The sequence below is a fragment of the Eulemur rufifrons genome, chromosome 1 (assembly GCF_041146395.1).
Source record: "Eulemur rufifrons isolate Redbay chromosome 1, OSU_ERuf_1, whole genome shotgun sequence".
In the NCBI taxonomy this organism is placed as follows: domain Eukaryota; kingdom Metazoa; phylum Chordata; class Mammalia; order Primates; family Lemuridae; genus Eulemur; species Eulemur rufifrons.
Genome location: NC_090983.1, coordinates 19483915 through 19500610, shown reverse-complemented (window position 1 = coordinate 19500610; position 16696 = coordinate 19483915). Strand labels below are relative to the sequence as shown.

The window sequence follows — 16696 nt, the reverse complement described above, 5'->3', positions numbered from 1 at the left end:
ACACTCTGCAGAGAACACCTCCAGAAAGCATTTCAGCCTGAACTTGGAGCAAAGGCAGGCTACCTCCCACCTGCCAGCAGGGAGCCCCTCACTTTGTGTTCGCTGCATGGAAGCACTGATTCTGGCTCCAGCTGGGACCAGCCAGTGGCCCCCAAGGAATTGTAACCATTGGAAAGCAAGTCACTTGTTGGTCCAGATATAGGACATCAGCCTTTGCATGTAAGTGTTCAGATAGATCCCATTGCAGGTAATTGGGTCTTAACATTTTCCATTGCTTGTCCCAGCCTAGGGTTACACATAACAAAGAAATTTTCCAGAAGGTGGCCTGACCACAAGGCTTCTCTCATGTACAAGAAATGCTTTTCCCAGGAAAGCGCTGCCTGGAAGGAGAGCTTCTGACTGAGCTTTTTGTTTCTACCCTTGAGACATCAGTAACCCTCACCTTCTCCTGCTCCGCTGGACTTCAAAAATCCCAAGGGCAGAGGCACAGAAAGGTCCCCTTCATCCCTGAAGCCCCTGCTACCATCCCCCAAGCCATCTGTGGAAGGCAAATGGGGCTCCTGACCCAACGTGAGGCATGATGACGAAGGATCAGCGTGGGGGGCTGTAGACGAGCCCCTTTCCTCCTATCTGTGTCGTGTGGGGCTCCACAGAGATGGGGGGGAAGAGCTGAGGACGAAGCAGAGAACGAGCGAGCTCTGAAGTCGCAGAGGAGGGCGGGAAGGGGAGAAGCACACCGTGGTGCCGGGCTGCGCTGCCACCGGCCACCCAGAAGGTCGGAACCTCATTCCAAGCGAGATCCTGATCTCAGTAGCGTTAGATGCCTCCGTCCTCTGAACTCCTGTCCTGCAGCACTGAGGATCGGACAAAGGCAGATGAGCACAAGACTGGATGTTTCCTTCCTTGTAACAGGAAGGGGCGCCGAGCAAGGGGTCAGATGACCGAGTCTGGTTGAGCTCTGCTCCTACGTGTTGAGTGTGACCCTACGGAAGCCAACAAGTCAGGAGCACCCTCCATTTTTCCTTCCATGAAAATGAAAATAATTGGTCCTTCCTACTTCCTAGTGTTGAGAGGGTTTCATGACATAACTCTTAAACCAGTGCTTTGAAGGGATTTCTTGACTCTGTTTCAGTAAAAATAGAGATAAGCATGCCAAGGCGGCGTCTTCCCAAACGTGCCTGTGCACCGCAGGTAGAGGGTAAGAGCCTGGACCCAGGAGTCAAACGCCGTGTGTGACACTGAAGAGCTGTGTGACCGTGGCACATGGCTGAACCCTCTGCACCTCCACTGTCTCGTCTGTAAATTAAGAATAACAATGGTGCCCACGCCATCAGGTTGTTTTCAAGATTAAATCAGATAATATGTGTGACTATTTAGAACACTGTCTGGCAGCCAGTAATCAGTGACTAAATGTTCATTAATGTAATTGCAGTTCAGAGGCAGCAAAGAGAGGGCAGGAAGCAGCCATGCAGCCTTGAGCCCCACAGGGCCGCGCTGTCACTCCTTTCTCAGTGGTTCTTCTGGCTAGAAACTCTGCTTCCAGAGCGTCACTGAGATGACGTCCCATAGTAGACAACTGTGTGATGTCTCACAACTTTGTATGGGGCCTGACCCAGGAGGTGAGGGACCCAGAGGACCTGGAAGGAACCGCCCCTCTCTGACAGAGGACGCAGCGCTGGGGTCCCCATCCATCGCTCCACCCACTTGCGGTAGCACCGGCCATGCCATCCCGTGCCGCAGACGGTCTGGCTGGCTGGGCTGTGGGAGCAGGAGCTGCCCACAGGGGATGGGCAGGCAGCTGTCTGACACTTGGCTGGGCCCAAAGAGCTCCAGACATACAATTGGGACAATGTGGGTCACAACCGCACAACGCTGCTTCTGGTCCCAACTACTTCCTTCTTCTGGTCCTGTCCAGAAGTGAAATGGCATTTCCTGAGCACACACCACTGCATTTCCAGGAGCAACGGAATTGGAGGGAGTCCCAGTGTCTAGAAACTCACAGCTGAAGACAGGGTAGACACTTAAGAATAGACCAGTAGACCTGTATTGCCAACACTGCCACTTACTTACCTGACTTACAAGGTTAGAATAAACTTTTTTTTCTTATCCTCAGGAAAAAGTTATCCCTAAATGGTTTTTCACTTTATGAGCCAAGGGTGTAGCCAAGGAAGGGTACTTTGGGGTGGGCTCGTGGGTTTGGAATCTGACCCTTTTTGAGGCTTGCGCCTGCTGAAACGGAAGGGGAGGGTTAATGCATTCAGACCTCTGCTCCAGCCCAGAGGACGTCGAATCAGCTGTCTCGTGACACTGCTATTTTAAGACACTTCAAGATTTTGAAGCAACTTGAAGATGGAACCAGCAGCGGGGAAAGGCACTTCTTATTCTGTCCTTTTGTACACTATCAAGATGGCTAATTGCCTGGGGCTTTTGGTGCCACCTTCCTGGAGTGCCCCCCACCCCCAGCCCACTGGCACACGCACAAACACACACACTCATTCCTGGGAGTGCCCCGTGTAAAACTCCGTAGGGTCTAAAATAAAACACCCTGCACACTGCAGCTGCAGGTGTTTCCCGCTGCCCCACCATGCAAAGACCCCACCCCACGGTCACCACCAACCACCCACCCTCCTGGGCTTGCAGGGTGGACTCTCCCCCTCCGCCTCAGCGGGGAGGAAGGAAACTGTGCCAGGCAGCTGAAGTCCCATCTTCACTTCGATAGTGGCTAAGTGATTATGTGGCAGCTTAACGGGCTGATGATGCTTATGTGGCGCTATTTTCAGAAGCAAAATGCTCTGTGTATGTGTGCACACCTTGCAGGGAGAGCTGTTGAATTTGGGGGCATTTGCGAGGGAATGACGGATGTGTCAGGGCAGGCTGGGGTGGGGGCAGAGGGAGCTCTGAGTCCTGTCTGAATCTGTGTAGCAGACCTCACCCGGCCCTGGCCTTTTCATGGTAGCCTTTTCACATTCTCTCCTCTCCTTCTCTCTTCCTTCTCGCCTGTTTTCCCCTTTATTCTCTGCCTCCCTGACCTGTCTGTTCTCCAATTTTCTCTCTGCCTTCTGTCACTGGAAGTATGGTCTGTGGTGCAGCCGCAGCAGATCACCTGATAGCTGGTAGGCATGTGGCGTCTTAGGCCCCGCCCGGGACCCACTGACCATAGTCTGCATTGGCCAAGACTCCAGGTGAATTACACAGGCGTTAAAGTTTGAGAGGCGCCTCTGCGTCCCCTCCCCTTACGTCTTCTACAGTCCTCAGCTTAGCCCACCTCTGTCTTTTTTGGTGTCCTGTTCTCTTCTGCCCTCTGGTCTTTTCCTCCCTTCTTTTCTTTTTCTTGCTCCATCCATCCTTCCTTCCTTCCTTTTTTTCTTTGTTTTTTCCTTTCCTTCCTTCCTTCTTCCTTTCCTTTCCTCATTCCTTCATTCATCCATAGGCTTACTTACTCTCCCTCTTCCACCTGGGTCTCTGCACTTCATTCCTTCCGTGTCTATTTCTCTCGTTGACCCATCCCTTCCTCTTGCTGAGGCGGAAGAGCAAACACAGACGTCCTTGCATCCCCTCTCCCGCCCGCCCCCAGCCCGGGCAGTGTGTGGTCCCCAGGCCCAGGCCCCGCAGTACCTGCAGGGGATTCTTTGTGCTCATGGCGACGACGTGGTACTTGTAGTAGCAAAGCTCGCAGCTCCAGCAGCCCCGCTCGCTGATCCACTTGATGAGGCAGGGTTGGTGCGTGCATTTGACGGAGCCGTCGCAGCGGCAGGGGCTCAGCAGCTCCCCCTGCAGGGAGAGAGGTGCAGGAGTGAGGCCGAGCAGGGAGTCCGGTACCGAGGTGGATTGGGCCCCCCAGTCAGGGGGGACCACGCCCCCCACAACCAGGCCATAGGCTTTGTCTGGAGGCACCAGACTCCACCCAGGAGGGGAGACAAAAGGCCAATATGCTGAGATGGCAGGACTTGCTGCAGAGAAAGTTTAGGCTCCAGGTGAGGAGATGGGAGAAGTTTCTCAAATCCATCTCAAGAACTTGGGGCTAAGATTTTTAAAGGTAGTTCGGTGAACAGAGGGCTTGGGAACTGAGTCGGCTAATTGGCTGGAGGTGAGCTCATAGGGTTGGGAAGCAGAAATTGTCTTCTTGGTGAACAGGAGTCCTGGGTAGGGGTCACAGGATTGTTGGACTGGTTCCCACGCCCGGCCACTGGTCCGGCTGACCCAGTGCGGAGTGTGGAAGATACCTCAAAGACCGGACTTAGATTTTACAATAGGGTGTTAGCCATAGAGATTTATCTACAGAAGCCGCTTGGGGAGTCACAAATCTTACACCTATCCAGAATAAGTGACACTTAAGCAGTTACAGCAGTAGGGAAGTTAGAGAACAAAGGCTAGTTAACTTTCGGCTATAGCGGTACTTCTGTGGAAGTCAGACTTTTATCACTATTCCTGCCTGATGGCCTTACATTATTTTAATATAGACAATTTCAGCCTGGGCTCCAGCACCCCCACCATGGGAGCCAAGCCACTTCAGTCTGCTCTGCCAACAGTTCTGAGCCCTCTGACCACTGCTCAGGTCCTGGGGCTCTGTGAGGATGAGGCGGGCTGGTTTCCGAGACAAATGAGACAAAGCCTTAGCTGTCCAGCTGTCCAAACCGGTGTCAGACTTCTCTGTAAAGACTCAGCCAAGGGTTGCAAACTCAAATGCCCTCGGGACAGGCAACACAAGTGACAAAAGCTAGCTGAGGAAGACTGGGGTGAATTGGAAAGCCCAGACCCAGGTTAAAGGGACAGCCACCATCAGCTCCAGCCAGCTGTAGATGCAGAGATCTAGTGAGTATTTTTATGTAAAATCTCCCAAACGTCAAATATTAACAATGAGTGGTGGTTTTCAAAGTAGACTGTGAGGGTCATTTTGCCTGGGTTCAGAGCTCTGGTCTTGCGTCTCTGCACTCTCCTGCAGGCTGAGGCATAGAGACCCAGGAACTCTCTGTGCAGCCTCCCACCCCTGATCCCCGAGGGAGGAACACATGGGGACAGGCCTGAACCCCCGGGGACCTAGGAGGTTGGGCAGATGCCCTCCCTGAAGGCCCAGGTCCCTCCCACGCCCTCAGCCTGGCTGGGAGTGGCTGGGTAGCATAGCCTGGGGGAACTGGAAGCCAGAAGGCAAAGGACCTGGCCAAGCTGCATGGTGTCAGGATTTGAACCCCCCCCCCCCTGCAGTGAGTGGACTGCAGAGTTAGATTCATTCTCCAGAACTCCCTCTGAACATATCAGATGACCATGACTGAAGCCTGTGTCTCTGTGTCCCCTGCCACGGGGGCCCCAAAGTGCCTCCATGAGCCTCACTCACTCCCCCTCCCTCCCTCTCCTCTCTCTTTCATGCCCCACTTGTCTGTTCTCTTGTCTCATCACCCTCCTAGCCCAGGGTCCACCACTTTTGCTCACTAGGTCCCCATCCACCCATGTCTTCTGTTTACTTTCCCAGAGACCTTTGCCGTTCGGCCCAGCCCCCTTCCCGGCCTGTGTCCCTCTGGCCTTGCCTACGGCCTCTCCTTCCTTATCCCTTGTGCCTCCAACGCCCCCCCCCCCCCCCCCCGCAGTTACCCAGCCCCTCTGCCTCCCTCCTATCAAACGACCCACAAGATTGCCCACTTGCGATCCCTAAGCCCCCCTCTGATGGGTTTGGGATATAGCCACTTGAGCCAAGTCCCTGCTAACTTGGGGATTTCACCATTCATAAAACCACACCCTGTTCTCAACTGTAAATAAGAAGCATCGGAGGTCCCGGCTTCTACGTCACAGATCTCTACCTGAGCATTTAATCGTGTTCTTTGCCGCAGACTATAGAATTAGCCATTTCCTTCCAATATTCCTGAAATCATCTTTCTCCTCCACTTCAACTTCTATCACTCAAAAACCTCACTTTGGCCTACATGAAGTCTAGAATATCCTGTTGCACCTGGCCCACCTGTAAAACTGCTACTCTGTCTCCTAGAAGGCTCTAATGCCAGCTCCTACAGAGAGTCATCCCTGACTTCCCCAGCTTGAGCTCAAGCTTTGATCTCTCTGCTGAGCAGCTTGGCCATTTCCTGCTAGACCACTCAGCACACCATTATGAGGATCTCTGTGTAGGCCTGTCCACCTCCAGAGTGGCCCTGGAAGGCAGGAGCAAGGTGTTCATCTTGCACCTTTTTCCACAGCAGCAGAGTCCTATCTACTTTGAACAAGTAGATAAAAAATAAATCAAGTGACTTTCCTGCACTGCCCTGAGGAGCAAGAATGAGAATGTCCACTCCATGAGAATGGGACCCACGCCCCTCTTGCTGACTCTGGCACCCAGCATCCTGCCCACTGCCTGGCACTCTGTGTGTATTTGTGCAGAGAGTGAACTTGGTGGCAGAAATGCTCAGGTGCTCATCCCCACAACACCCTCCCTGGCTCTGCCCTCTGCTCCTCCATTATCCACAGGCCCCCTTCGCTGTGGCTCCAGGTCCTCCCTGTACCCTCTGTTTTGCATTCTCCATTTGTCATGGGTCACTACACTGTGACCCCTCACAGGGACAATGCCTTATCCACCTTGGCATGCCCAGCACTTAGTACAGGGCCTGGTACCGTTAGCTGCTCAATCTGACTTTGACAGCTGAACGCTTGCATATCTATTTGATGAACCAGAGGTTTTGCTTCTCTAGGGTATGGCCAGCTTCGAGCTCCAGGTGGGCAGCTGTGGTGCCTGGGAGAGGAGAAGAAGAGGCGGGAGGTGCCCACATTGCCGGGCACTCACCGTACCCACCAAGGCCTGAGCGCTCTTGGGGTTAAGTAGCTGCCGAATGGCTCTGAGGAGGGAATAGGAGGGGTGAGTGAAGAGAGGTGCTGGGGGAGTGGCAAGAGCCCTCATTATTCATGGCAGCGTTTCCTACGCTCATTAATTCTAACAGGGTGAGCTGGGTTTGATTAATCGGGTTGTTAAGCAGCCATGTCACATTGCCGATCAGGTGAGAGACATTACTTCTGGTCCCTGGCAACGGTGCCCAGCGACAGTAAAGTCCCTGCATCTCGCTTCCCAAGCAGCAGCCACGAGACAAGGCAGGAGGAGCTGCTGTCTGGGGCACCTCCAGTAACAGGACCCGGCTCTGGATGTGGGACCCTTGGGGTCCACTGGAGCCCAGCTCAGGCCCCTCAACAGGCTCACCTGGCCTGGTCCCTGTGCCTGGCTAAGGGGCCAAGAGGCCAGGCGTATGCTCGTTCCCCCACAGTGACTTGTTAAGTTCCCCTCATTTTCCTTTGGGGCTGGACAAACCAAAAGGCAGAATAGAGAGTTGCTTCTGGCACTGCAAATATTAGAAAGCAAGGACACCAAAACTGTTAGAAAAGTTTAACTTTGATAAAGGAAGCTATCCAGGATTTTAGGGGGAAGAAAAACAGAAATAAGCTATTTTAACGCAGGCATTCAGGCAAGTTTTGTATTTTATGATTTAATGTATTTTTATGTACATTTGGGAGGAGGGCCATAATCTTTTTAGGGTTTAGGACTGCTAAAAGGCCCTACCCTGGACCCTTCGCCACCTTCTGCTGGTCAGCTCTGTATGTCTTCAAGAACAACAGAAATGGAAATGAGCCAGGTGGACTTAAGTTAGACTTATGAAGACGTTCCTTGCAGTAAACTCTGTTAAAAGCTAAAATGGGCTGGGCACGGTGGCTCATGCCTGTAATCCTAGCACTCTGGGAGGCCAAGGTGGGAGGATCACTTGAGGCCAGGAGTTCAAGACCAGCCTGAGCAAAAGCAATACCCCAACTCCACAAAAAAAGAGAAAAATTAGGCTGGGTGCAGTGGCTTATACCTGTAATCCTAGCACTCCAGAAGGCTGCATTTTGTGTGCATGATCTCATTTAATCATGCTTGAGGATTGCCTGAGCTCTGAAGTTCAAGACCAGCCTGAGCAAGAGTGAGACCCCGAGTCTACCGAAAAAAATAAGCTGGGCACAGTGGTGTGTGCCTGTAGTCCCAGCTACTCAGGAGGCTGAGGCAGGAGGATTGCTTGAGCCCAGGAGTTTGAGGTTGTTGTGAGCTAGGCTGATGCCACAGCATTCTAGCCTGGGTGACAGAGCAAGACTCTGTCTCAAAAAAAAAAAAAAAAAGTTTATATATACATATATAAATTAGCTGTGCATGGTGGCCTGTGCCTATATGTAGTCTCAGCTACTCAGGAAGCTGAGGCAGGAGGATGGCTGGAACCCAAGGGTTTGAAGTTGCAGTGAGCTATGATGAAGCCACTGCACTCCAGCCTGGGTGACAGAGTGAGACTCTGCCCCCCCCCCACAAAAAAGCTAAAAATGTGCAACGTGGAAACTGAGCTAGATCCTCACCCGCTCTGCCCGAGTAAAAATCTCTCACCGTGAGAGAGCTCTCTATTGAAGAGAAAGGTTAAATGACTAACTCAAGGTCACTTAGCCGTCAGACTTCAAGCCTCACCACACCTCTCTGCCCGACCCCTTCTGCCCCCAGTTCCTGCTGTCCCACCTACACCTGTGCCCACAATCTCTTCTCTGTCTCCCCCTTCTCCAGACCCCACCCACCTCCTGGCCCAGCTGAGGCCCCTCAGCCGGGTCTCCCATCATGCCCACAGTTCAGCACTTAGTCTTTCTCAAATCCTCCGGGGGCCGGGCTGCGCCTGCACACCCGTAGAACTGAGCGCACGGGAGACACACGGGGACAGGCACCAGGGCATGGGAAAGGACAGGCCCCCTGGCCCAGCTCCTGAGGCCCCAGCATTTGGGCTGGGAGGATTAACAAGATCTTGTCTGCAGAGCTCAGCAAACTCACAGATCAAAGGGGCTCATTAAAACGAAGAGCACCAGACACTTCCTCAATGATCTTCTCAGAGCTTTGGGGCCAGAGACTGTCCCGGGAATGACTAAAACAAGAGAAATGGGGTCTTCTCTAATCCCCTGACCCCCAAGGGGCACAGTGTGGGGGCGTGGCTAGGAGCAGACTTGGGCAAGCCTCTCAACCTCTCTCACGGCCCGTTTCTTCATGTTCCACTGCAAGTGGCTTCCTCCTCGAAGGGTAGTTCTCAGGATTACACGAGATCATGCACACAGATGCTTGGCGCAGTGCCGGCACAAGTAAGTCCTCTTGTGAAAACACACAATTCTGACTCATTTCTGTAAGAACTTTAATTTCACAGGTTTTTTTCTACGACAGCTCTATTTTGTTTGCCTACTGTCACGCTAAGATAGGTCCAATAGGTAAGGAAGGGAGCATGTGCCTTAAGAAAAGGGTCAACTGGGCCACAGAGAGCAGTAGAGATTGAAGAACTTTCTAGGAGAGCCTGCTCTTCTGGGACAAGGGACCAGAACACAGTTCTCCTGACGTCTAGTCCTGGCTTGCTCCCTTGTTACCAGGGGGACACTGAGAGCGTTTGGGGGACCTTCTCTTCGGGGTACGCTGAACAGAAGAGCACAGGTCTCCTGGATGGGTTAAGTGGGGTCACACTAGAGGCTGGAAGCGGGACAAAGTGACCCTCTAGATCTCGGTTGTGACTGATCTGGCAGGCGGGAGAAGAGAACAGGACATATTCTGGCTGCTGTGGGAGACGAGGCTCTGCCTCCCCCAGATAGGAAGGAGCGTTGAGCTAAGACAATTAAGAAGCAGCAGGTGCAGGAGAGCTCTCTGCCCTCCCTCTGGCTAAAAGCAGGACAGAGATTTATTCGCAAAGACAAAAGGTATCCTGCCTCCCCATCTCCACCAGGAGAACAAACGTGAACCACTGAAGACAGCTTTACACCCTCCTCGGCCTTGAGGTGATGCTGGAGGGATTTATATTAACAAGCTCCACTAACTAAACTTTCTCTGCCATTTGTTTGCCTTCCCTCCCAAGTTGCTGCCTGTAGAGACTCAACATCCTGTTTCTTTGTCTTGTCACTTCTCTAAACATGTATTGTTCTTTGTTGAAGATGCTACATAAGCCAGAGTTCTAAGCCACTGAATGAAGTACCTTTCATTGAGGTTTCTCCCACGTGATGTGCACTGCACACGTTAATAAACGTGCTTGTTTTTCTCTTGCTAATCTGTCTTTTATTACAGGGCTTTGTCCCAACTACAAACTTAGGAGGGTTGGGGAGACATTATATTTCTTTTCCAGCACTGCCAGTGACACAGCAAGCCGCAGGCACAAGACTCCAGTTGTTTCTCCATTCATAGATTTCTTTGTTTATTTCAGGCTTGCTTCATTTTTTTGCCTCTTTCAATCTGAAAGTCTCACTTCTGGAGTCCTTGGGTTACCTGGTCGCCATGGCAATGGCAGGTAAGCCAAAGACTTCCCTTTCCACCCACACAGGTGCCAGGCATCCCTGCCACAGAAAGGAAAGAAATAAATACAGCATAGTGTAGCAGAGACAGCCCTGGACCATGGCGCAGTTTGCAGCTCTGGGAGATCAGAACCAGGGAGATGATGGGAACACCAGCCTTACCATGCAGTTTAGGGACATGTTCATTTATTAAGACTAATATGATGGTTAGGAGCTTGGGCACTAATCCCAGACAGACTTGGGTATATTTAGGCTCTTACAATCTACATGACCCTGGGCAAGTTGCTTAACCTCTCTGGGCCTTGTCACTCACTCATTATTCACTAAATGTTTACTCTGTTCCAGGTTCTGTTCTAGGTGATAGGGACACAGCAGTGAATGGAACTAACTAAAATTCTCTAGTTGAGAAAGACAATAAAGATAAGGCCAGGTGCGGTGGCTCACACCTGTAATCCTAGCACTCTGGGAGGCTGAGGCGGGAGGATCGCTTGAGCTCAGGAGTTTGAGACCAGCCTGAACAAGAGTGAGACTTCATCTCTATTAAAAAAGAAAAAAAGAAGGACAAGTAAACTATAAGTACCTAAGATACTGTCACATGTGATGGAGAAAAAGAACCATGGGAAAGGAAATTGGAGTACAAGGGACAGAGCAGGTTGAAATTCCAAACAGTGTGGCTATGGAAGACTTCACCAAATGGGGATATTGGCGTGAAGACCTGAGGAATGTAAGGGAGCCACCCATGCCGTTATCTGGGGGCTGAGCATTCTGGGCAGTGCAAAGGACCTGGCACAAGCATGCCTGGCATGTTCTAGGGACACCAAAGAAGCTGGTGTATCTGGGGTAGAGTGAGTGAGAGGGAGAGTAGTAAGTACGAGATGAAGTCAGAGATATAACAGGATTAAGAACGGGGGTAGACAGATCCGGCAAGGCTTGTGGACCATGTTAAGGACCTGGCATTTATGAATGAGATGGGAAATCATGAGTGTTTTGAGCAGAGGAGAGTGGCATGATCTGACCATGTTCCACAGGATCACTATGGCTGCCCTACTGTAAACAGAATAGAACAAACAAAAAAAGAAGGGAGACAGGAGGCAGTTCTAATAACCCAGATGAGTGATGATGGTGTTCCGGACCATTATGGTAGCAGTGGACATCTTGAGAAATGGTCAGTTTGGGGGTATATTTTTAAGACATAGATGTTAAGTTTGGCCAATGAGTTGGATGTGATATGGGAGAGAAGCAGAAGTTTGCCCTACGCATTAAGGAGGATGAGGAGCTGCCTTTAACTGAGATGGGAAAGACAGAAGAGAAGGCAGGTTTTGGAGGAAAGATTGGGAGCTCAGTTTTGGAAGTGTCAACTTTCAAGACACCTGTTAGCTATCCAAGTGGAGACATCAAATAAGTACTGCAATACATGTTAGTCTGGGGCTGAGGGGAGAGGTCCAGGCTCAAGATATACATTGAGTCATTGGCGTACAGAAGGTGTTCAAAGCTGGGAGTCTCAATGAGATAAAGCAGTGAGTGTAAGCAGGAAAAGGAAGGGTTTCAGGGCTGATCCTTAGAGGATGCCAATGTTTAGGGGTCAGGAGACGTGGAGGCACCAGCAGAAGGGACTGGGAAAGGAAGATTGGTGAGATGGGAAGACAACATGGTATTCTAAGAGGCGGCAACGTGTTTTAAGAAAAGAGGGATCAACCCACCTTGTCAAATGCTGCTGATGGTGCATTTGGATGACAACCAGCAATTAACTATGGATCTGGTGGGTTTTCCTTCTGATTTTTTTCTGTTTTCTAGGTGGCATATGAAGTAAAGGCATGGGCTGAAAGTGAAGATGGGGGAGGAGGTATTGGCGGCCTGAGGATTGGTATAAAATAGTCACCTGGGGGAGGGGGGGGCTAGAGTGGTTAGACTATAGAAATAAAGTGTGATGATAGTGCACTAAAGGTTCCATTGGGTTTCCACATTGGGGCAGGAGGGTAGGAAGAGATTCTACTGAGATCCATTCTCGGCACACAGTAAGTGCTCAGTAAATGGTGGCCAGTATGTCAGGGGTTATACCAGGGATTTCAGCAGACCTCCTCCTCTCTAAGCCCACTTTCTTACCTACTCAAATGTTGATTGATTTCTTTTCTTCCTTTTTTCCCCCTTTCTGTAAAATTTTCTTGCTGTCACAAATTGTAATGCAATTTCACAGGTCTACAGAACACTTTTCACAGACATTATATTAACACCACCTACCTCATAACCAAATGAAGCTAATAACAGTGACTCCCATTCCCCGTTTTACAGATGAAGGCACTCAGAGAGGCTGTTACTCGCTCAAGAAAATGGAAGAGGAGGGCTCTGGAACCAGTCTGTCTGTCGCGCTGCCTCAAATCCACCCACATCATCTCTGCCAACTCCGGTGTCACCTGCCTTTTGTCTCTCTTCCCAGGCACAGCAGCTGTCCATCAGCTCCTTGCCTTTCCAGTTCTGATATGACAGATGGCCTTGCTGGCTGCCCCGTCAGGATACGAACACCAAGGCAGAAAGCCTACTGTGCTGCCCCTGTGCCCCTCTCCTCTGAGCCAGTTCCCGGCAGTGCTCATTGTGTATTAATGATGTGTTCAGGGGCACAGGATGGGGTTTTACTTCCCCCTCATTCCTTCCTCACACCCACACCCTTGGGAGGAAGAGAAAAAATTAAGAGACAGTTTTGTAAACATAGTAACCCATTGACATTTTCTCTGAGATGCAGTCGATATTAGCAAGGAACATTTCAGTTACCTTGTAGATGTCCCACCGTGAAGAGTCAGAGGATTTAAAACTTTAAAATCAGAATTTCCCCTCCAGGGTGGAGCTGGGTCCTGTGTGTGTTGGGGTTAGGAGGAATGAGTATAGTAGGAAAGGTTCACTGGGTTTGTGGAGAGAATAAAGAGGGAGGCCAAAGAAAGTAGGGCCTCCCCAACGTCCATGTTAGGTTGTCTCTATGATGATGGATAATGGATTTGATAGAGAAAGTAAAGAACTGTTTGTATCACTCCTTGGACTGCCCGTATTTGGGGAACTAGCTAACAGTGAGACTTACTAACAACACGCTCTCCCCTTCCAACTTTATGGGCACAAGCAAACTGGTCCATGATATTGACCAACTATCTGCACGGCTGTGATCTGGGTTGGTGGAGGGGGTTGAGGAGGGAAGAGAAAAAGGGAGAACACAAACGGGGCCAGTGAACAGAAGGAAGAAGCTCAGAGAATCTAGAAGATTCCAGTGTCTTTTTCCTTCAGGACACCAGGAAATGATTTCTCGATTCTACAGACCTGTGGGAGGTCAACCTCTCCTGTTATCAGGATCAAGAAAAATGACCTATCATGAAGACCTTCTTTCCAGCAAAGATTGTGGAGGAGAGATGAATTGGGGAAGGTGTGACTCCTGCTGCCATAGGGGATGATGAAGTGAGTTTCCCCCTTATCTGTGGGAGGCAGGCTGGTTGGCAAGATGACCTTCAAAGATCCCCCATGGCCCTAGAATCCATTATTGTTCACAAACAAGCCATTCTGCATTCTGTGCATATTGTGTCAGACACTGTGTGGGCTGCTGTCTGCTTTCTGGCTGGAGTCCTTTCCAGACAATCTCTCGGCTCCACCACCCATCCGAGAGGCATTTCACATGCTCCCTTCCCAGCCAGGCCAGGCTACGAGTCTCCTTTCAGTGGCACCAAGGCCAAATGTTGGCTTCAAGAGACTAACAGTGTGTTGACACTGGAAGAAGGAAACAACAAATTGTTGCAAGATAATTTGATTAAAAAAAGAAAGAACTGTATTACTAAGAAGAAAAAAAATATTTAAGGCCTTAATGAGCTGTAGTTATCTACACTAAATCCAATTAACCACGTAATTATTTCTAGTTTTACTCATACCAGCAGCTTACTATCACGCGTGTGCACACACACACACACACACACACACGCACGTGTAATCTGCTTCCGTCTTCATAGAAAATTTTCCAGCCTTTCTGCCTATCATTTCAAAGAATAAGGAATGCAGAAAGAGACAGGGAAAAAAAACAGACCCAAACCAAACTCTCCAAACTGTGTTTTTCATTTTCATTTTCATTTTCATGATAATTAGTTTATCCCTGCAGTGCTTTTCTCCCTATAATTTAACTGGGATAAGACAAATGTACCTATTCCCTCTAACTGCCTCTAAATTTACTGAACTGGTACTAGAAAGAAGAACTTAACCTCACAATAATTGAATTTAAATAACATCCAATTCTATGAAGTCAAACATGATCTGCATAATAAACAAACCAAGCTATACGAGGGCTGGCGGAAAAAAAGAAGGTCATATTTAATGTGTATATCCGTAATCACATCCGTATTTCTAATGACCTAAATGTGCAGTATACTGTCCATTTGTCTTTCTGTATAACTCATCATTACCATCACCATCGTTACCAAAGAGCTAAAATTAAAGACTAATCTGCCCTGAGTCTTCTAACTGGCTCAATAGAAAAATATAATTTAGATAAACCTTGAATAGCTGGAATTGGGCTATTTGCATACAGTGGGCTGGGCCTGTTTCCGAGGTTCCAGGCCACCACGTTGAAATTTCAGGGATGCCAGGTCACCACATTCTTTTTCTTTCCCAGAAGTCAAACCGAGGCAATCGTCCGCTAGGGGCAGCCCTCCACGTGCCTATACACTGGCAGAGAGATGCCCAGCCTCAGCTGTGCAAAACGCTCATGGTGTTGTTTTAAGGGATTGTGGTGAAATTCTCCAAAAATTAATTTTCAGTCACTGTAATTAATATATCATTCAGTGTATTTAGGGGAGACAGCAGATGTTGCAAATGCAAACGAGTTGTGATAACAAGTTATGCTTCACAGATGTTCCAGATCATGGCCCTAGACATTTAGAACCACCGCTATGTATGGCTGACTGTTACAAAATAAAAAAGCAAGATCTTTCCTAGGTGCCAATCCCAGCTCTGCCACCTTCTGTCTGGTGACCCTGGGTTTAATCAATATAAGCCTTGATTCCTTGGTTCTCAGAATTTTTCATGCATAAGAATCACCCGGGAGGCTTGTTAAGAATTCACATGCCCAGGCTTCCCTCCAGAGATTCCGATTCCATGCAGACCCGCTCTTTTTCTCTTGAAGCAAGGTTGGCTAAGACTCATTTTGTGAGGCTCTGGACCAGATACTTTTCAGCAAACCTTCTGTCTCCTACATCACTTTAAGACCCTTATGTATACAAAGATAAAAATAAATGCCAAAAGCTAAAACTTAACTGAGCACTTACTGGGTGCCAACCCCTTTGTGTAAATGTTGACAGCTGGGTTCAAATCTCAGTTCTTCCACTTGCTAGGTGAGGGACACTGTGCAAGGGACTTACCTGCTCTGAGCCCCAGTCTGACACACAGGTAGTGCTCATTGGAGCATCATTATTTGTTGTCTCCCGTGTACCCCCCTATCCTCACTGAATCTCTTGGCACCCCAACAAAAGGAGGTAGGGAGAAGATGCTGCTCTCATACTGTGGCCGAGGGGTCCCTCCAGCATGTTGCCTTACCAAGCACCTCACTTCGCTGCCTTGTAAATGAAGTTCATCATTCTGAAACCTGTGAGGATGTAAGCTGCCTGGGAGCCTGGGTCGTGTGTCTAGGTAATAGCTGCGGTCAAAGCCAGGAGTCAGCCTCCAGGTGCTGCTAACTGCTGTATTATTCCTGGGGGAGGGCAGAACAAAACAGATAACCAGGCTTCATTCATCCACCTGCCTCTGTGTCTCTTCCTTGGGACCTGTGCCGCCCCAAGCCTTCTTCCCTCACATGCATGTGTTTCTGTTTCCTGTGACAGGGAGAAATGAAAGGGCATTAAATTAAGAGTGTTTATAGCCATCTGTCCTCTTCCCTTCTCCCCTCTCAGGTAGGGCTGTGGACTTGTGTGTTCATGGGGCCAGCTGAGGACTTAGTGTTGCCTACACTGTGGTCCTCAACCCCCCGGCCGCTGCCTGGTACCAGTCTGTGGCCTGCTAGGAAATGGGCTATGTATGGCCACCAGAGCTCCGCACCACGCACCCCTCCCCACCCAAGGCCACCCAATAGCTCCAGTCCATGGAAAAATTGTCTTCCATGAAACCAGTCCCTGGTGCCAAAAAGGTTGGGGACCGCTGGCCTGCAGGAAAGGAGGGGAAGTGCAAGCAGGGCTCAGAGGACAAAATGAGCTGCATGATAGAGCTTAGCAAGGGAAGGGAAGCCAAAAGGGGAAAAGATTGTCACCCTATGATGTCCTCTGTCTGCTTTGTAAAGCAATTGCTGTAAACATATAAATTGTTTTTCAATTTTTTTCCCTATATGGGACTGTATTTCTTCTTATCGGCTTCTTTATCACCAGACTCCATTTAGACTGAAAAACCTGATCCCCAG

At 49.8% G+C, this 16696-nt stretch overlaps 1 protein-coding gene across 1 annotated transcript in view; it reads right to left on the bottom strand.

Annotated features, from left to right (window-relative positions):
- The window catches only part of MARCHF4 (membrane associated ring-CH-type finger 4), a 92905-nt gene that overhangs the window by 14776 nt on the left and 61433 nt on the right, over window positions 1–16696 (bottom strand). Inside the window, exon 2 of the mRNA XM_069467367.1 lies at window positions 3616–3771. Within this exon, the coding sequence (XP_069323468.1) occupies window positions 3616–3771 (156 nt within the window). The remainder of the gene's footprint in view (window positions 1–3615; window positions 3772–16696) is intronic.